Here is a 21,284-nt window from a genome sequence, read left to right as displayed (position 1 = left end):
GAGTGTGGAGAGAGGCCATGCAAAAGTTCAGTTACTTCGTCTTCTAGTAAATGTTTACAATTTTCTATGTTTACATCAAACTCGTTTGTAATAAAATTTATAACTAAGATATTTTAACTTCAAACCATTGTATCTGGCTTAAATATTACTCCTCTATCCATAATAGCCTATGCTTTCTCTCTTTTTTATTCGTTTATCGATAATAGCCCTAGATCTGACATAAAACATGATGATCAAGTTCTCAGGATTTAAGATGTTTGAAAGAGAATCAACAGCATATGACCATCTGCAAGACAGACATGATAATTTACTCACATTTGATTAGTAACCTATTAATAGTGCACAGTCCAAATGCACAATCCAACTTGTTTTGATTGTAAAAACTTAATAAACCTAAATCTATCCAGATTTAAAGAAAAAAGAAAAAAAAGAAATAATTTCCAATATTTTTAGTGTCTAAAGTATTTTCAATATCATATCATTAGAAGGCTCCTGCTGTGTGAAATTATATGGCATTAGTATTTCCGTATTACAATAAAGAACATATATTTTGATATTGACCATCTTTACAAAAACGAACAGCATCTCCATAGATGAGACATTTTCTTGCTCTTGGTGGGAGTAATCTTGAATACACCTTGCACATTATAGTTCATGAAAAAGTCACAGATTACATTAGACCTGCATGTTTTCATTTAGTAGATATGTTCATCCACAATGTCTAATTTGTGGAGTAGTGCCTTATCAATCATAAAGCAAATTTTATCACAGAGAATATTCATAACTTGGTCAGGTTTTACAAGAAAAAGTTTGCTCATGGCTGTCTACTATCTGAACGAACGGAAGAGCAGCTGCACCCCCTTGTGTTTACAAAGACATCGATGACTGCAAATATCGATTTCTTACGTCTGTATTTTTTTATTCTCAGTGGCCGATTACTAAGGTCTGTTATCAAAATGGCGGCAACCGCGGCAACGAATCCTTCGCAGCTTTTACCTCTCGGTATGTGTGACTATGGTTTTAATGGATTATTTATTTTACTAATTAAACATTTGTAGTTCCCACTGAGTCGCATTCAAATCTCAGTATGTTTTATTTATGTATTTGTATATAGTTTATTGGAAACACGTGTAAAGTAAATATATTAATATACATATCTATTAATAGTGTATTAAATGGGTCAAATCTTTTTTTAAATACGTGATTCAAGATATAAGTGGAAATCCGTCACTGCAGTCAGTATGTGTGAATTCTGTTACAAAGTGAGCATATGTATTGAATTCACCCCTATTCAATTCTGTTTTCATTCCCATACCTTCATTAGTTTACTAATTTATTTGATCCTCAGTTATAGTCGGAAATGTCGTAATTATGAGTTACAAACACACGAATGACCAAGTCGTTTTAAAAGTGGAAACCCCAGAAGTCTAGATGATAGAATTGGTGAGTTTGGATGTTGCAAGGGGCGTGTCGAATTAAATTCTGTATGAATGGTAATTATTTTGCAAGTTAACTTAATTTTACATGCTGTATTTCTATCATTGTAAAGACGGGAACAGCTTATAGATAAAGTTAATCACTTAATTTCAAATTTGCTACTTAAGTTACCTAAGTGAATGAAATAAAACTTTTTTTTTTGTATTAAGAGTTACTTATTTTGGTTTGTTTATCCTACTTACGTTTTATGTTTCATACTTAAGTGCAGGGGTCAAATGTCTGACACAGGATCTATCCCAACTGGAGCCCTAAAAATCTAAAGTATACTTAAGTTTTTACATGTACACTAGAGTATGTGGAGCGTGATGTCTACAACAAAGATAAAACTTGATATACTCATGCAAGTTCTGTTTTGTTCTTCAGTCAGGGATAAAAAAATAAAATAACTTTGCTATACCTGATGAATGGCATTCAGGAATTCTGAATAAAGAAATCAGAACATCAATTATAAGTACAACTTTATTGAATGCAACTCTCCAGTGTATTCACGTTTTCATGTTTTGACCTTCACAGAATAATTCTAAAAAATTTAATTGAAGTTGTTTTACTTCAAAGAAGGTAGATCCTCAAATCACACCCAGCTGCCACATAATCATCATCATGGACCAATTACAGACTTAAGGTGTTAAACAGTTTCCTGGAATGTTCCTTTTTTCAAACCACTGAAACATGCTCCAATAGAACTTCATTTTGACCAGATTTAGTTTTAAATTGTCTCACGTGTTTGTTCTTTGACTTAGAGTTTAAAGTATATCTTAACCTTAATATTCATTTGACACTTAGCTATCTGGCAAGCTTAAGTTGTAACAACATGATCTACCTTGAAATATGTAAAACTTGATTTTCAAAAAAATAAATAAATACTGCATGTGTCTTTTGATGTATACAGTAATCTGCTTTGAAACATTTAGGTTAATAGAATTCACACTGTCCACACACCATGTATACTGCAGAGATGAACAGCTTCAGGTTTTTTTGAATGTGTTATGTCTTTCAGAGCTGGTGGATAAATGCATCGGTTCACGGATTCACATCGTCATGAAGAACGATAAAGAGATTGTGGGAACTCTGCTTGGATTTGATGACTTTGTCAGTATCCTTTTATGTGCTGGAAAAACACTGGAACATATTTGTGATGGTTAATGCTTTAGGAATAGATTCAGTTTTATTTTACAAAGTACAAGTACAGAGCTGATGACACTGTTACACATTAACTCCTCTAGATATAGTAACACTTTACAACAATTTATTTGTCCTATGAATGTAAGAGACTCTTTGTTATAATACCATTATAGTTAAAGTTTTATTTCACACGATGTAAAGAAAGAGAATGTGCATTACATAAAAAAAAAAATGTGGCAGGACTACACATACATTTTCTTGACTGTTTTAATCAGACATGGTTCTTGAGGATGTGACAGAGTTGTAAGTATATGTTTCTACCAATAAATGTGCTTCTTCATTTCTTTATTATCTTTACCTGATGTATGTATCCATCTGCTTTGACTTTACTTGCTCCTCAACCCTGTGACTAAATATATATGGGATATGTGAATATGTATCGATACTCTAATTATTTCCTTAAAACATCTAGTGTTATAAAAGCAGAAAATAATTGAACATTTGAAATAAAAATCAAATGCAGTTAATGTGGCCCATGAAATGGCATCCATGTGTCCTGTCAAGTTTCCAGGTGTTAATTTCTATTGCATAAGTATTGCAAAAACATTGAATAAAGCAGCCTTTCCATTTGATGTGCTAAAAAAAGCAAAAACACTACTTCTGGGGAAACAACACACAGATTTTTATTCCAGGTCAAATTGAGTAACCCCATGGAGACTTTATTTATTATAGTTTATGGTGTCATGAATTGATAATATAATAATGTTGTAACACGTGTATTCAAGGTGTAAGGGAAATGTTTTAGAACTTTTTTCAAATCGGAAATCTGAATATATTAAAATATATTTGGAAAAACTTCTTTTTTTTTTCAATATGAATGTGAGATTACATTTCGTTTACTTGATGATGCTTCATCTCAGATATCACTGAGCCATAACAAGAGTTAATTTTGTGTCACAGTGAAATCACTCCAGAAGGAAGAAGAATCACAAAGCTGGATCAGATTCTACTCAATGGCAATAACATCACAATGGTATGATCAGTTGAGTTCGTCACTTAACAATCAACTATAAAACACGCTTAATGAAACATTTGCTTTTAGATTTGTTTAGTGTATGAATATGACTAATGTAAGTTTGTTTTGTAGCCAGTGTTTAATGAAAGCCACAATGCACTACATCTACAAACTTAACTGTTAGGATTCATTAAAGTGGGTCTTATAGAAGGCTGTATCTCAGTTTTATTTTCAGTATTTTACTAAAACGAATTTTTTTTTAAATCTGTAATTTGTTTTACTGTTGTTCTGTAATACAGAGACTCTTAAAATGTCTAACCAGGAAACTAGCAGGAAGCCCACAGATCTAAAAACACGCCTTAACATCCCTAACATCCCAGCCTATATTAATCCATTTCAAACATTACCAAAACACCAAACTGTAATTGCATTAATAGATGAATGCTAATTAAAATGACGTATTACTTTGTCAAATGTATTGAAATCATGTGTTTCTGTTGTTTTCCAGTTGATTCCAGGAGGAGAAGGACCAGAAGTTTGAGAAATATGTAGCACCTTCCAAATAAATATAGATTTATGTTCCTGTTTCATGAAAGAAACCTGAAAGTTGATCACTTATTGTTTTCAAACATTCATTTTCATTTTATAAGAGTTTTTCCACATTAGTTATTTCTATTCTTTAAGTGATCCAAAAAGTTTTTGTAAAAAATTGTTGCTTGTGACAATAAAACGGATCAAATGAATTGGGCTGAGTTGGAATTCAGTTGTATGTTATAATTCCTGAAGTGTGAATGAAGAAAATGAGGACAATATGTGAAGTCATCATTTATGGTTTTAATGTGGTTCTTTGCATTAAGAATGCGTCACATTTGTGAATTTGTGCATTTTCCTGATTTATTTTGTATATGTTGAAATAAATGTCCATGTAGATTTACATGAACTCATAATTTGTACCACAACACACTGTAGGTTTATGACTGATTTAACAAGTTTACTAACAAACTATTTTAAAGATGTATCCATAGAGTGTCAGAAATCATGTGAAGAAATGAAAAAATTCTGAAAACCGGTCTAACTGTAGAACTGCACTGGTCCCAGTAAGCATCTGTCTCAGTACATGGAGGGCTTCTCTTCTCCTTTAGGATTTGTCACTTTCTCCAGGTTCTTGCTGATGACATCATAGAGTTCAGCCTGAGGAACAACAGACATCTGAATCTTCAGCCATACAGTTGTGTCCACAATTATCATAATTCATTCGTAAAGGCCATTTCCCCAGGATGATTCACTCGCTTGTGTGGTAGCATTTTTTATTTAGAAGCTGTTTGCTAAATGAATAATGTAAGAAACTCACATAAAAACCGCGTATATCAAGCACAATCACTCTAATCTCAGAATATGCTGCTTCATCCTTCTCGTGCACCAGAGAGCGATAATCCATCTGCCAAAGGAACAAATATTTATTGTTACACAAAAAGGATATGAAAGTCTATTTATACAACATATATATGTAGATGCCTCATTATCAACTGTTTTGTATGGGCCACTATACGTAAGCCGTCCGCCATATTGTAACGGTAAACCTGCCATAATTCACCATAGTAATCACTGAATATTTTAAAGATGCCACAGTCCTGCACAGAACGGCTCTGCGAGTACCTAAAGTATGGTGAATGATGTCAAAACGACCATTCCAAGACGGTGGCTGCATCTATGTGTCTGGAGCCGTCAAATGGAGCATCTATACATCTCTATGGTTGGAACCACAACCCTTTCTGAGGAAATACATTGTTCGGTGGAATAATAATGTTTTTATTAATATCATTACATTTGATTTGCTTTGTTTTATTTTGTGAAAGCTTGCTACATAATGACTGTTTTATAAAAGCAATAAGCCCTATGAAGCCGTGGTTTACAGTGAATTTATAACAGCTAAGGGGCATTATTAGGCAGGATGCGAAGCAGCTTATTGCTTTCATTGAAACTATACTGTAATCTTTCTGAAGTGACGGGGTCATTGTGTAAATCTGGTGATTTACCTCCAAACACTTACCTATGCAAATTATGTAACAGTTTTCTAATATTTGTAGTGAAAACTGCAAATAAAATAAAATTAATAATATGAAATTAATCATTAAATGGATTCAATTGCTTTGTACTTGCCTGTTCGTATTCTTAAAAAGGTGGGGATGTTTATTACGCCTGAAGATCACATATTCTCGACACAAATACTCAAGTTTCATTGTTTAGGGCTACAGAATGCTAACAACTTTTGTGTTTGCTCAGAGTACTCGAATGACCTCTTAACTCATGAATCAAAGGGTTGAATGGCAAAAACCAGGAACATGGTATTGAAACCCCTGTTTAATAACTGCGGCTGTACAAAAAAGTAATGAAACAAATAAATTGATTTGGCAGGTCACACTCACCACGTGTGTGTCTTTGGAAGCTTTTGCCACTGCATCACCTCTCTCTGAGAAGTACCTGCAGATAAACACACCTTCATTACTAACATGACAAAATTAATAAACATAATCAATGCACGGAAATAGTTGGTAATACTTGTTAATGTTGGTCTGAAAACCCTCCACCTTGGTCTTCACAGCAGTAATTCTCTCAAGGATTTTTTCCTAAAATATCAATATCAGTCATGTTACAGTAACTGCTGCTTATCTTTGAGATTCAGAATCAAAAACATTATGTGGTATAAAGCATGCATTTAGAAACAGTCTGAGCCTTTTAAGGTTTAGTAACCTGAATTGCAACTCCAAAATCATTTCCATCCTCTATTTTTGGAATTAGATGATAAATCCAGCAAGAAACCTGAAATAAATAAATAAATCAAATAAAAAAAAATGCTGCCACTACTGTTTATTTGAGAAAATGCTGAAAACGAATCTATGAATTAATTTTGCTCACTTACAGTGATGCAGGTCTCCTTCAAAGCCATTATCTCTGGTTTTACAATATCCAGCAACTTCACAATCCTCTCATTTCCTTTGATGAAGCCACACTTGGGAGCTGACACAAGAAAAATGTAACATTACAAAAATATGCAATATTCTATATCACAACAATGTATCACAGTTATGGTTTGGTTCAAATTTGCAACTTTAAAGCACTTTTATCCACATTTCGTCTCTATATCACTCTAGTAAACATTCACCTTCATTTAATCTGTTCATAACAATTTTGCCTGAAGGACATTCAGCTCCTGTTTTAATTTCAACTAGAAGTACTCACAGATTAAAACATGTATTGAAAAAAAAATAGGGATAAAGGCCCTTCAAATATTGTTGTGGACAATTGGAAACCTTGGAGTCAAAAAAGCTGAGAACCACTATTCTATATTAGCTATAGATCAGTGTTTACGCAATGTTTCAGATAAACATGACTTTCTCTATTGTCAGTTATTTGTATCATCTTTTCAAATTTCCCATTCATAAATACAATTTCAATCTGTCATTCATCGTGATTGCAGGAGGAAATCCCCATGAGGAAAATAGCTTATACTGTAAATCATACAGAATTGTTTTTGTGTGAGGGGTAGGGCAAGAAAATACTGTTTTTACAGTATGAAAATCATTATGCCCATGGAATTTACCCATAAAGCATGGAAACCCAAAGAGCGTGTATATGTGTGTGTGTCTGTGTGAAATTACCCTTCTTCTTTTTCTCATCATCTTCATTTTTATCTGTCTCCATCTCCTGTTAAAATATTTAAATAAACGTTTTAAATATTTATATTTATTAAAAACATATATATTATACCCCCCCTCCCCCCAATTAATTTCAAAAAGCATTATTTTGAATCACAAGCTGGATGTCAACCTCATCTTCTGGAGCAGGGGGGTCAGGAATGGGAATGTCCAGGGGTGCATGGAGAGATGAGAGGTCAGCGATACTTAAGTCATCCCCCTAAAACCATAAAAGAAAAGTATTTAAATTCAGTTGTCACTGAAGTCGAGGTATTGGTCAAATTTGGACCACAAAACCAGTCATAAGAAGCACACTATATTTGACAACAATATATTATATGGGTCAAAATCAACTATTTTTTTTATGCCAAAAATCATTAGGATATTAAGTAAAGATCATGTGCCATGTAGACATTCCTACCGTAAATGTATCAAAACTTAACTTAAAACTTAATTTTTGATGAGTAATATGCATTGCAAAGAACTTCATTTGGACAACTTTGAAGGTGATTTTCCATTTAGATTTTTGTGCACCCTCAGATTCCAGATTTTCAAATAGTTGTATCTCGGCCAAATATTGTCCTATCCTAACAAACCATACATCAATGGAAATCCTATTATTCAGCTTTCAGGTAATGTATAAATCTCAGTGTTAAAGAAATTACCCTTATGACTGGCTTTATGGTCCTGAGTCACAAATGGTAACATGGGCAGCAGAAACAAGGCCACAAGTTCATTTCCCAAAGACACACATGCATGAATCCCCAAATGTAGTGGTCACTTTGGATATGCCAAATGAACAAAGGTACCTTCAGCAGGTTGTCAAGCTGTGAGATCTTCAGAGGTATGTGATTGGAGAACAGCTCTTCTGCCTGTCAACGCAATTAATATTGTCAACACAACCAACCAATGCAACTATCTCAAATTTAGCCTGTGTGTGTATTATTTCAATTTAATTCATACCTGATTATACAGTGACTGGCGGTAGTTTTCTATCTGGATGAAGGTAATACAAATATTACAATTACAATTAAAACACCATCTTTGTCCATGAAAATGATCGCGCCTTCCATGATTACGTTACTTTCACTTTCAACATTCGTGAATGAGGATGTGTGACTCAGGATTTTTTTTATCCTTATTTATTTTTTTACATATAAGCAGAGATGATCGCCAGCATTGTTTTATGTACCATAAGTACCAAGCAAACAACACACGCCCTTTAAAACTTCATTGAGAAGCCATATTGTCAACAGTCGTAAACGCATTTACTTTAGCTGCACTCTGTTGAGAGTGAAAATAGTATCAATTCTATAGAGATTAACTTACCCTCACTGCATTATCAGAGTTTATCTTCAGTAAATTCGTTTTGGACATAATGAAATGTTTGTTATTTTCAGACAAAGAGATCGCAGTAGTGTGAGCAGCAGACGTTCAGGTGCCTCGCGCGCTAGCTTTCACTTAGCGATACTTTCGATTTCTTGATGACGCCCACAATCTACGAAAAGATCCAATGATTGCTTTAAATATGTTTTTTAGATCTTTCCACATTGCTCATTCATTCGCCGCGTCAGAAACATTTCTCATTCACACAACCAATTTTCTCTTTCTTCTTTTATTATATGAACAGCTTTTCTTTTCTGCAATGGTAATATGTGGACATATCATTTAAACACTGACAGTGGTAATAGACAAGTAGCAACAGTAGAGGGCGCAGTCAGCCAGATATTAGCACTGGATGGAATTAAAGAAAATAGCTCTCCGACTTCCCCCTAAATGAATATTTGCTCAAAATTGGACATCCAAACTGTGGATGAATTTGTTTCTTTCACGAAACAGATTTGGAGAACTTTAGCAAATGTTACGTTACCTCGCTTGTTCATCAAATGACTCTCTGCAATTGAATGGGTGCCGTCAAGAGGTCAATAAAAACATCGCAAAATTCACAAGTAATCGACATGATTCTTGTTGGTCAGTCTTGTGGAGTGAAAAGCTGTAGTAGACAGCAACATAGTGTTGGCCCAGATCCGGCACACATTTGGCCCACGTGAAATCCATGCGGGCCAGATGTGGGCAGGATCTGGGCCGAAACTGCTTGCTGTATGGTATACAGATACTGTAATACTTTTATTAGTTGTTTGACTGTTGCATTGATGCCTTCTGATCAGACAGTTTGATGCATTGGTGGATGTGAGGTAATGTAGCACGAGGTAATGTCTCTCGACGATGAAACTCATCCAGTTACATCATAAGATGGCGTGATGGAGAATACATTTTCAGCGAACTATTTCTTTAAAGGGATAGTTCACCTCCCAAATTTTCTCATTAATTACTCGCCCTCATGCCATTCCAAAACCCATGTTCTTAGGCCCAGGAAGGACATCGATAAAACAGTCCATGTTACATCGGTGGTTCAACCTTAATTTTACGAAGCTACAAGAATACTTTTTGTGCGCAAAGAAAACAAAAATAAAGGCTTTATTAGGTGGGTCTGATATCTATTGATGTCTGATCTCTTTTCAGACTGATCCAATTTAGTTTTTATAAAACTGAAGATTAAAAATCATAAAAACCCATAGACTTACATTGACAGAATGTTCAGATGGGCCAAGACTATTCAAGATCCAACTGTCAAAATCAGAGGTGGGTAGTAACGAGTTACATTTACTTGAGTAATTTTTTGGGGTAACTAATACTTTTCGGAGTATATTTAAAGATGGGTAATTTATACTCTTACTTGAGTAAATTTTTGGGGACAAATCTGTACTTTTACTTCGTTACTGTGGGCAACGCTCCTCTCGTTACTTTATCTTAATGCAATAAATGTTATAAATGCTTCAGTTTATTCCAAACGCGCCGTCTACTTTTCTCTGGACAATGAGCGATGCCCATTCGCGAATGATTCATTTTTTTGAGTCAATTCTGTTCAAAGGCTTGATCAAACCAATTGGCAAACGAGTGAATTGGTTCATGAATCAGTTTGATTCAGTTCCCTGCCGCACGCGCTGAACGTCTGAAGTGGTTCACTCAGAGTTGTAACGTTTAAGAACATCAGCAGCGTTGAAAACGTGGCTATGGAACTGCACTGAAATGAAAGCAAATCTGCAAAGGCTATTATTTGCTTGCGATGGAGATCCTTACTATATGAACATCGCGTGTGCTGTCTACTGTTTAACAGGTAATAACTTGGGCTACATTCGATTACAGTACACGATACCACTGTTTGTTGTACGTGTGTGGCTTATAACAGAGGGGAGTCAAGTTGAATGCAGCTTCCAAAACACAAAAAATAGCCGATTAAGATTTTATTAATTTTAATACAATCACACCGGTGCGAGTACGTTCAGCAAGTCATATCATCAGCTGCTAAATTCAGATCTGTGATTGCTGGCTGGCGCTGAGCCAGAGATAGATGTGTTTTTACAGCACTGCACATTACAAATCAAACATGATTCTTTTGAGCTTATTAAAGCATTGGCCAATCAGAAGTGTTCAGATGAGTCATCGCTAAAATGACGTTACTTCCTTCACTCGCTCCTGACTGGACACCTCTTTCTGGCGAAATCTCTCTTCAGAAACAACAAAGTGCAGATGTGTGTACGAATCTTTAATTAAGATATTGATTTCACAGTGTTAACAGTTTCAGTGATTTAATGGGAGTTTCTGAGAGTGATTGAAATCTAGACTGTCAGTGAAAATGATCTTTAATAATGTAAATGTTTTTTGCTCTCTTTCTGAACAATGAAAGATTAGTAGCAATATTTATATCACATTAACTTTCAATGTTAAATTCACATTTAATATAAAGTCAGTCGTATTAAAAGTATGTTATTTTAGAGTAGATTTTTTATCCGATACTCTTTTACTCTTACTCAAGTAACTATTCAAGACTAGTACTTTTACTTTTACTTGAGTAAATATTTCTAGAAGTACTTTTACTTTTACTTGAGTACAGTTTTTGGGTACTCTACCCACCTCTGGTCAAAATTCAAATCTAAACTCCAAGAATCCAGCAAGGCTCAATCAAGCTTATGTACTATTTCTAATCAATCAATTCAAACTCTATCTATCTATCTATCTATCTATCTATCTATCTATCTATCTATCTATCTATCTATCTATCTATCTATCTATCTATCTATCTATCTATCTATCTATCTATCTGTCTGTCTGTCTGTCCTAGCAACATTCTAATCATGCTAACAACATGCTAGTTACATGCTAATAATGATAGAAACATGCTAACAACATGATAGTAACTTGTTAATCGTGCTTGCAACATGCAAGTAACTTACCAATCATGCTAGTGACATGCTAGTCGCTTGCTAGTCATGATAGCAACATTTTACTCGTTTATCATGGTAGCAACATGTTAGTCACTTGCTAATCATGCTAGAAACATGTTAGCGACATGCTAGTAACTTGCTAATCATGTTAGCAACATGCTAGTAACTTGCTAATCATGCTAGCAACAAATGCTAGCGACATGCCAGCAACTTGCTAATCATAGTGACATACTAGTGACTTGCTATTCATGCTAGTGACATACTAGTACAGGGTTCTACAGTGTGACCATTTCAGTCGAATTTATGACTGGAACCTACTGCATTTGACTATGAAAAAATAGGCTAGGCGAGGCTCCTCTTTAGCATTCGGAGAACACGTAAATGGAACAGGCTAGCAAGTGCACATAATTGCGTCATTACATCAGTTTGAATAACGCTGTGAATGGTTTCGTTAAATTACTTTGGACAACTTAACTAGTTATTTATAAAAGAAATGCCGATGACGCAACCAAGCTAACAATTGTTAAATGACAGGTCCGGTTCAGTTAGCCATTTGTATTTGTATAATTTACAATATCAATATGGTAGTAATTTGTACTGGCATTTAAACGTTAAACTTTACTTATGTTTACTACTATGGAATTACATTTGTTTAAATAATAATGAACGAAACTTTATAAAACTGAACGTAACTTTTTCAGAAACTATCAAAAATATGCCATTACAAAAGAAGAAAAACACAATGAAAATGAAAAAAATGAACTCAGTCGCACAAGTTTAACAGGCTCTTCAAATATGCTTCATTCTTTGTTAATGTTTTTCAAAGATTCGTTTTCGCTAATTGTGGATTCTGAATTCATTGCCACAGATTTCGCTTACATTTCGCAGTGTTTCGTTTGGTGTTTTGACACAAACCTCTCGTGGGGGCGGGCTTAACAGTGATCTACTCTGATTGGATAGTGAGCTTTTGATGGACAGGTGCTCTCTGACCTGGAAGATGCCACTCAGTGGCGCGCATATACTGGAAAGCTCTGGAATCTCTACAATTCTTCTCCTCCAAACCATGTCTTCCATTATCGAGAGTACCTCTGCAATTAAACAATGCATGTGCATGGTGCTGCCGACGTAGAACACATGCACAGCATATTGTTTACGTGCAGAGGGAAGCATTTGCATGTGTTGTGGTACTCTCCATAATGGCGGAATATGTGAAAGATTATTTTGTGATAGATCTTTATTTTTATTTATATATAGCGCTTTAAACAAAATACATTGCTTCAAAGCAACTGAACAACATTCATTAGGAAAACAGTGTGTCAATAATGCAAAATGATAGTTAAAGGCAGTTCATCATTGAATTCAGTGATGTCATGCTCTGTGCAGTTTAAATAGTGTCTGTGCATTTATTTGCAATCAAGTCAACGATATCGCTGTAGATGAAGTGACCCCAACTAAGCAAGCCATAGGCGACAGCGGCAACGAACCGAAACTCCATCGGTGACAGAATGGAGAAAAAACCTTGGGAGAAACCAGGCTCAGTTGGGGGCCAGTTCTCCTTTGACCAGACGAAACCAGTAGTTCAATCTAGATGTAATATAGGCAGAGAAATCTACACATTTCTGACAGAAAATTTATAAAAATTCAATTTATTTTGATGGCACACGGTGGCTGTTTGTGATATAATGCCTTAAATAAAATTTTACAGAAACCTCATTTTTTCCCAATCAACTTCAAATTTGGAACATTATTAGACATAAGACTTTAAAGATGCAGTAGGAGATCTTGGAAAATGCTGATAGCACTGAAAGCGAATGTTCCACCCTTCCTGAAATCGCTGTCCAAAGCACACCCCCTGAACGCATGAATGCACACACACACACACACACACACACACACACACCAGACGACCAGAGACAACATTACTACAATACATCTTGTGTTATTAACAGTGAGGAAACTTTATAGTATAGTTAGTTATAGTATATAGTTATAGTATAGTTAAAGTACTACAATACTAGGAAGGAAGGTCAGGTTGTTGTTTTTTGCCTGCCATTCTCGCTCTGTCTGCACAGCGTACTTGAACGCGCTGATGATGTATTTCTGCACAAACAGGGTGCGCTGAGGTATGTAAATACATATGCTGACAGGCAGGTTGGAAAGCCAAACAAAACTCTCAATGTCCGATGAACATTTTCTTGGTCCTATACGCCTTCTACAGAATATATACATACCTACATATAAATACTATAGTGTTGGAATAGTAAACAGATTTATCACAGATCACTTTAACATTGATTGCAACAGTTTTTGTTGTAATTTATTGAGTTGCAGTTTAAAGCCTTGGAACACAGGAAACAATTGAGCCACAATTGATTGGATTATGGATAAATAAGTAGAATGTAACTCTGTTCCACACTTCGGAGCGGTAATAGAAAACATGCTCAGAAACATGCATATTTAATTAGTGGTTGTAAAATATCTGTTTTTCATAAGCTTTTCAAGGTTTTATTCTCATTTTCCACTCACTCAATAACACTGAGGTTACCTAACTATGCTGATTGCCAGCCGCCGTTAAAGCCAAAGAAGAAGAAGATGGCTGTGTTCACTGATCTACTAATATAGAACATATATATAGATCAGTGGATGTGTTCCACTAAAGACCTGCATGCGGCAGTAGCGTGCGACATATACAAGGGCACTGGCGTCACGAAGAAAAGGACGCTGTCGTTATACTCATGTCAGTTTCCTTCGAGTTCTTATGAAGTAAACGGTCAGATATTCGTGTTTTAATGTGTTTGATTTAATTATTGGGATTTCATATTTATTACCGAAAAGGAAAAACACACAACGGTAAGTGTATTCTACTATGGATCTCTTTGGACGTGACGAATAAAGCGCCTATGATCAACGATTCATGGTGTCCTTTAGAACTGCTTACGTCAGTTATCACTCAATCGTTTATAGTCACATCAAGCGAATTTAATCCCGTCCTCACGTTTCTTCATAGTCTGAAAATACTTGGTTGAAATCAAGCTGGAAGCCCTGTAAACTTTAGTGGCAGATATGCTAATTTGCAACGCTTGTTTGAATTAAATGCTATTCAGTTGATATAAATGCTTTTGAAATTTTAAGTAACGTTACCAACCTGAGTGAACGTCAGACATACTATCCGTTCACATACGAGAAGTGTTTAAACGGTTTCTACTTTCATAAGCAGTTAATTCCTTTGCTGGCATAGATTTTCAGGAGTGTAGTGTCAAAATCTAGAAACTAAAGGCACCTTCCTGGATTGATTCAGCAGGCAGTTTGTTTTAATTAGCTTGGACTAAGCATGTTTGGTCATTTTGCATCATTTCACCCATCTTCCAAACAAACTGCTTGTCCAGTGTTGGGTAGCAGGGATGCTGGGGCATCTCGGGCTGAAGGCAGGGAAACACCCTGGACAGATGGCCCATCACAGGGCTAATACACATATTACACACATTCAGTTTCATCTATCCTTTATGTCATTGGATTTTGGTGTTACACTGGATAGATTACCAGCAGAAAACCAATATCAATGCAGAGATAACATGCAAACATTGTGTAAGGATCATACTGAATTTTAAATAATTATTAATAGATAATCATATAGACTATTCATTTATCTGTTTCATGCCATGTGACATTTTCTGCTCATTTGGAATCTGCCATATTTATGATCATTAAAAACATGAACAAAGAAAAAATATTGGATCAGTGGGTTCATCTGTACCAGGTCCACAAAGACATTCTTACATCACTGTTATAAGCAAAAGGCTACACTCTAAAAAAAATGCTGTGTTCAGCTTTTTGGGTAATATTATTGGGTTATTTTAAATATTTTTTTACCCAGATGCTGGGTAGTTTTTCTGTAACTAAGCTGCTGGGTCATTTTTAATGCTGGGTTATTTTTTCTACCCAACTGCTAGGTCAAACCTGTCTCTGACAAAACAACCCAGCTGCTGAGTTACAGTCAGAGCGTGAGCTTTTTGCATCCACACTACAGGAGAGAGTTTCTTCAGTGAAACAAAGGTTTGTATATATTTCAAAAAGTGTTTACTGTGCTGCAAATTATTATATTTTATGCAGCGCAACAGAAGGACGAGATGCCGGCTGTGTCAGCATCGGTCACTTTGCATGATGGAAACTCCTTTTGACTTGCATAACATAAACTGATTTTATTCGTTATAACACTGAATTTAATTTAATTTGATGTTTAAATATGTTCTCTAATCTCAGTGCTGTTTGTTTATGGGCAAAACAGGTTGAATAATGAGTTTAAATGTTACATTTTTGTTAAATGAGTTTAAATCTATGTAGTATCGTTAACTATGCTGTATTCACCCAAGTAAATCCAATTTGTCTTATATTTTGTCCATGGGTGTTCTTTCTTGATAATAAATGTTTATCTTTTGATTTTTACTGTTGCCTCTTGTAATTCTGAGTGTGATTTTTAATTTCCTGCCCATTTTAAATTAGCAATATAATAATTATTTAACAATAGTTGTCTTAAAACAACCCAGCATGTTGGGTAAATACAATTAAACCAACCAGCTACATCAAAATAACCCAACATTTGTTCTGTCCAATATTTACCCATCGCTGGGTTGCCAAATATCCCAAGTTGGGTTGTTTTTAACACAGCATTTTTAGTCTATATTTACATTTACAAAAAATATTACTTAACCGGAATTGCTGACACCTGCTTGCAATGCTTAGTTATGACTTAATAAAATTATGACCTCTTTTCTTCCCGCCAATGTTTTTTTTTTTCAGATGGGTGAGGTGGAGTTGTCCTGTCTGGCTTATGCCAAAATGTACCTACATGCAAGTCAGCATCCTCGCAGCAGTGTGAATGGCCTGCTGTTGTCCTCCAGTCCAGCAGGGGCAGCTGTATGTATCACAGATTGTGTGCCATTGCTCCACTCCCACTTGTCTCTGGCTCCAGTCACACAGCTCGCACTTACACAGGTGAGTGTACCTTTTAATGAAGATAAGAAGTAGGAAAATTGTGATGTCACTGCACTTAACTTCCATCCAGTTATTACAACAATTTTTATTTTTATCTCTGATATGATTTTTCAATGCAGAACTACAAACATAATGAATGTGTATAAAAAAACGTCATTAGCTTTAAGATTTAAAAAAGTTGTGAATGCATAATTGTTCAGTGAGAATAGTTGAAGATTTTGGATTTCTTTCAACTAAAATGATTTTGCTTTGGAGACTATATCCCTTGAAGGGGAAGGTCACCCAAAAATGAAGTCTGTTGTAATTTACTCACACTTAAGATCTTCTAAACATGTATGACTTTTATTTTGGAAACACAAAAGAACATATTTCATTATTCTCTTATTTGGTCCATTTAATACATTTTTTTGATGGTTTAGTATATATACATTGGTTCTTATTATCTCAGTTAAGGGTTTTGTTTTAAGTAGATTTACATATTCTTGTAAAATCAGAATCTGAAATACTTTATTAATCCCCGGAGGGAAATTAGGTTCATTACCACAACTCCAAAACACCAAGATAAAAATACATGTAGAAATCTATATGCAAGAGATACAAATAAAACTTATAAGATTTAAATAACTATACAGGTAAAAGTATAATATTGCACAATAAAATATGTTATTATAATGAGGAATTATTAAGTCTGATAGACGGGGGTAAAAAAGATTTCCAATCGCTCTTTGGACCACCTAGGTTGAATAAGTTAGAATGAGTTTACCCAGGACATTATGAAGTGACACTTCTTTCTGATACTACAGTCAAGAGCGTCCAGCTCAACCCCCACAACAGAAGCAGCCTCACAGATAAGTTTGTTCAGTCTATTGGCATCAGCTACCTTCAGTCCGCTGTTCCAGCATACAAAAGCAAAAAAGATAGCATTTGCTACCACAGACTCGTAAAAAAAATCTTTAGCATCGTCCTACAGACTTCAGCCTCCTCAACAAATAGAGTCGCCTCTGGTCCTTCTTGTAGACCGCTACAGAGTTCTCTGTCCAGTCCAGTTTATTGTTAATGTGGACCATCAGGTATTTATAATCCTCTACAACAGTGGTCCCAAACTCAATTCCTGGAGGGCCACAGCTCTGCAGAGTTTCGCTTCAACCAGCTCCAAATCACACCTGCTTGGAAGCTTCTAGTAATGCTGAAAACCTTGATTAGCTGTATTAGGTGTGTTTGATTAAGGTTGCAGCTAAACTTTCCAGCCCTCCAGCTGGACGAATGGTGTTAAAAGCACTGGAGAAGTTGAAAAACATGACTCTCACAGTGCTTGCCGCTTTATACAGGTAAGTTTAAGATCGATCCAGCATGTAGATGACAGCGCCCTCAACTCCCAGGTGGGGCTGGTAGGCAAACTGAAGAGGATCTATAAAAGGCCTAACCATGGTGCTGAGCTCTTCCAGCACCAGTCTCTCCAGAATCTTCATAACATGGGTCGTTACTGACACGGGCCTGTGATCCTTAGGGTCACTGGAACAAGATTTTTTTTTTTGGAACAGGATTGATGCAAGAAGTCTTCCATAACAGAGGGACGTTCTGCAGTCTCAGACTGTAGACATGATGAAGTACACCACGAATCTGGAAGGCACATGCTTTAAACATAACGGGATAGATATTATCCGGGCAGGTCAGGTGTAAATGACACAGTAGAGGTAATAGCGGAAAAAGGTGCAGAGTCAGGTGGGAGAGGAAATAGTAGAATGCTCTGAGGAGTGTAAGAGGGTGAAGGCAGTAAGCAGGCAGAGGGACTATGCAGAGGGGGAGGTTCAGAGAGTTGAGTGGCTAATGATAGCGTTAAAACAGAGGAGTCCTGGGGAGGAAGGGCAAAAACATAATCAAATCTATAAAAAAAAAAAACATATAAAAGTTGGTTGGGCTTTTCTGCACTACCACCAACACCTCCACTAATGGACCTTTTAAAACCAGTGGTGGGCCTCATGCCACTCCAAGCCTCTCTTAAATTGTTCTGCTGACGCTTTCCCTCCAACTTCCTCCTATAAATGTTTTTATCCTCTTAGATTTTAACTTTTGCGAACCATATGCATTCTTTATGTTTGCATACATTAAATCAAGTTTATTCTCTTCTCTGGTTGGACAGTTTACATACTGTGTGAAAGTTGGCAACGTTTTTCTTGCACAGTAACGTGATTGAAGTCGCACAAAATGGTGATAAGCATTCAGATGTTAAATAAAAGAAATCTGCTAAATCATTACATGTAAAAATTATTAAATTTAAATGCTTTTTTTATAGAATACGTCAATATTTCCTGTTGTAGGTCGATGTTTGGTGTTCACAAACGCAGCAAAGGATTGTGGGATATTATCAAGCCAATGCTTGCGTCTCAGACAGCAGGTACTCCTCCATCTTTTTTCATTTTACCCGAGTTCCTTATTTTCCTCTGCATTTTACCTTTCTCTTACTCTTCTTTTTTTTCAGCCCTACACCATGTGCGTTGAAGATTGCAGAGAAGATCTTTGAGCAGTGTAACAATGCTGTTTTGCTTATGGTAATTTAGAAAATGTCACTTGCTGCAAAATTTATTGGAAAAGTCTTTTTTTTTTAATGGGGAAAATTTTTTTCCCACTGCCTCAGATTGATGGAGAAAAGATGTTTCCAGGCTGCCGTGTTCCTCCGATTGTGATGTATGAGCGTAAAGATGCCCGCTGGACCCTCAAAGACAAACACACGTAAGTCAAATCTCAAAAAATGTGTGGATGATAATGCTACAGTGCAGTTAATGACATGTGTATTCCTTAGAATAATGCTTCGACAGTGGGAAGAAACCTGTTCCATAGTTAATCAGCTGTTCAGCTCTGGTGATCAGACGCTATTGGTGGACTTTGACAGCCATTTGGATGACATCACAAAAGATTGGACCAATCAGAAACTCAATGCCAAGATCATGGAGCTGATTTCTCCAGCCAATGGAAATGTTTAACTGTATAGACTAAAATGTTCTCACGTCATAGTTTTCTTAGTTTTCCCCTCTAATTGTTTTTTAACACATTTTATTTGGCACATTTATATGATTTAAATGATGTCCTCAGATATGCAAAAAGAAACATTTTCTTTTGTGTGGTATGATTTGGTGCTTTGACCCTAAAAACAAACTTACATTGAGGTGGACTCAAATTAATATTAATTAATTTGATATTAATTGGTTTGCTTTATAAGATCTATATCTATCTAAACATTAAATGAATCTGTAAGAAAACTATATGTATGGTTCCTGAGGTGCTGTCAGGACAAAAAAAAATGTGAAGAAAATAGATTTTATTTTATGTTGTCGTGAAGTAGTCTAGTATTTAGCTTTAACTATATGAAGGTTAGAAGTCTCTAATAATTTAGATGATTCCTTCCGGCAAACTGAGATCAAATCAGTGCTCGGAGTAGTGTGTGTATGATTCACGTGAGGTGTGTCCTACAAGATGTGGCTCTTCAGGTCTGTCTGTCCCCCCCAATGCAGCACTGCTGACATTTGTTATCTAACCTGTATGACTAGCTTTCTTCTGTGGAACATAAAAGTAAATATTTAGAAAAATGTATCTTGTTTTTTATTTATTTTTTGGTCCATGCAATGAAAGTCAGCTGGCAATATTTAAATTACATGCTTTTCCCAGTTTAATTCACAACCATTTGTGTGGCGCCCCTTCTTACAGTTCCCTTCAAGGGAGCAAAAGTTTGCTCTTTGAGTTACAAATTGGGTTGATTCAAGTACACTGTAAAAGTGACAAGTTGACTTAACTTAAAAAGATTGATGAAAACTGTTGCCTTAAAATTAAAATTATATAATAAAAGTAAATAATAATAAATAAATAAATAAAAATCTCAGATCAATCATTTCAGAGTTACCCTCCAGAGGGGGCATTAAATCACAAACATTATGACATTATTATAAGGCCCTGTAGGTGCAGTTCTGATGCAACTTGAAGTGTTGTCCTGTGGTCTTATGTATGTCAAGTTTGTACTTTGAAGTCGGGAGCTTCAAGTCAATTTACATCGCTTTGACAAATCAAAAATTTTTTGATAACTTGTTGCCAGTATTGTCATTAGCTGCTATGCAGGAAATCTGGTGAAGATTAGATCAAGGGCCTAGGAAAAAATTTTCAGTGTCACCATCACTAAACCTCTGACAATTCTTTCAGTCTTTATTAAAAAAAAAAAAAAAAAAAGTTTGCAAGTGCACAATTATAAGTGCCATAAGGCGGCAGTAAAAGTGGACTAGTGAGTAAATTAAATGTATGTATTTAGCAGATGCTTTTATCCAAAGCGACTTACAGTGCATTCAGGCTAAAAGTTTTTATCGTATATGTGTTCCCTGGCAATGGAACTGACAACCTTGTGCTGCTAATGTAATGCTCTACCACTTGAGCTACAGGAACACTGTATTATATATGAGTAGATTCATATTTTTTCCATTTGGGATGATGCCGTTCAATGTCCCAACTACATCTAGTCCCATTTAACCAGTTGTCATCAATTGCCTTTTTGCATGAAACATGGAAGGATTATTTCATAACTGGGTTATTCATATATTTTATGCCAGTGGCGAGGTCAGAAATTTTAAACTGAGTGGACCTTGGTGGAATAGGGTGGACCTGAATGACTACTCTCAAATTACACAAATTTTACAA

At 35.6% G+C, this 21,284-nt stretch overlaps 3 protein-coding genes across 3 annotated transcripts; 2 read left to right on the top strand and 1 right to left on the bottom strand.

The window, feature by feature from the left end:
* Positions 1-859: 859 nt before the first annotated feature.
* Positions 860-4,825, top strand: LOC132122083 (U6 snRNA-associated Sm-like protein LSm5). The gene is made up of 5 exons (XM_059531965.1): positions 860-1,002; positions 2,495-2,590; positions 2,895-2,922; positions 3,580-3,652; positions 4,143-4,825. Exons 1-5 carry the CDS (start codon positions 882-884, stop codon positions 4,173-4,175), a joined length of 351 nt encoding a protein of 116 aa, XP_059387948.1. The 5' UTR covers positions 860-881; the 3' UTR covers positions 4,176-4,825.
* Positions 4,449-8,894, bottom strand: LOC132122082 (proteasome activator complex subunit 2-like). Its single transcript, XM_059531964.1, has 11 exons — positions 8,659-8,894; positions 8,293-8,325; positions 8,139-8,201; positions 7,463-7,549; positions 7,294-7,339; positions 6,555-6,652; positions 6,386-6,454; positions 6,194-6,261; positions 6,061-6,115; positions 4,986-5,072; positions 4,449-4,825 (listed from the first exon to the last, which is right to left on the bottom strand). Exons 1-11 carry the CDS (start codon positions 8,704-8,706, stop codon positions 4,745-4,747), a joined length of 735 nt encoding a protein of 244 aa, XP_059387947.1. The 5' UTR covers positions 8,707-8,894; the 3' UTR covers positions 4,449-4,744.
* Positions 8,895-14,289: 5,395 nt separating this feature from the next.
* emc9 (ER membrane protein complex subunit 9) lies at positions 14,290-19,782 on the top strand. The gene is made up of 6 exons (XM_059531963.1): positions 14,290-14,465; positions 16,413-16,607; positions 18,926-19,002; positions 19,087-19,156; positions 19,243-19,337; positions 19,408-19,782. The coding sequence occupies exons 2-6, from the start codon at positions 16,413-16,415 to the stop codon at positions 19,586-19,588; spliced, it is 618 nt and encodes a 205-aa protein (XP_059387946.1). The 5' UTR covers positions 14,290-14,465; the 3' UTR covers positions 19,589-19,782.
* Positions 19,783-21,284: the final 1,502 nt, after the last annotated feature.

The sequence above is a fragment of the Carassius carassius genome, chromosome 40 (assembly GCF_963082965.1).
Source record: "Carassius carassius chromosome 40, fCarCar2.1, whole genome shotgun sequence".
NCBI classification, from domain to species: Eukaryota; Metazoa; Chordata; class Actinopteri; order Cypriniformes; family Cyprinidae; genus Carassius; species Carassius carassius.
Note: the sequence above shows the minus strand (reverse complement) of the source record. Positions and strands in the feature narration are given on the sequence as shown.

What these genes read in the sequence shown, in the direction of transcription:
- LOC132122083 (XM_059531965.1), top strand. Translation starts at nt 882, where the DNA reads ATGACTGCAAATATCGATTTCTTACGTCTGTATTTTTTTATTCTCAGT. An exon ending in CTTGAGGATGTGACAGAGTT is followed by an intron (nt 2,923 to 3,579) that starts GTAAGTATATGT and finishes TTTGTGTCACAG; the next exon opens with TGAAATCACTCCAGAAGGAA. An exon ending in ATGGCAATAACATCACAATG is followed by an intron (nt 3,653 to 4,142) that starts GTATGATCAGTT and finishes GTTGTTTTCCAG; the next exon opens with TTGATTCCAGGAGGAGAAGG.
- emc9 (XM_059531963.1), top strand. Translation starts at nt 16,413, where the DNA reads ATGGGTGAGGTGGAGTTGTCCTGTCTGGCTTATGCCAAAATGTACCTA. An exon ending in GCTTGCGTCTCAGACAGCAG is followed by an intron (nt 19,003 to 19,086) that starts GTACTCCTCCAT and finishes CTTTTTTTTCAG; the next exon opens with CCCTACACCATGTGCGTTGA. An exon ending in ACCCTCAAAGACAAACACAC is followed by an intron (nt 19,338 to 19,407) that starts GTAAGTCAAATC and finishes TGTATTCCTTAG; the next exon opens with AATAATGCTTCGACAGTGGG.
- LOC132122082 (XM_059531964.1), bottom strand. Translation starts at nt 8,706, where the DNA reads ATGTCCAAAACGAATTTACTGAAGATAAACTCTGATAATGCAGTGAGG. An exon ending in ATTTTGGAGTTGCAATTCAG is followed by an intron (nt 6,262 to 6,385) that starts GTTACTAAACCT and finishes TTGATATTTTAG; the next exon opens with GAAAAAATCCTTGAGAGAAT. An exon ending in CTTCCAAAGACACACACGTG is followed by an intron (nt 5,073 to 6,060) that starts GTGAGTGTGACC and finishes TTCCTTTGGCAG; the next exon opens with ATGGATTATCGCTCTCTGGT.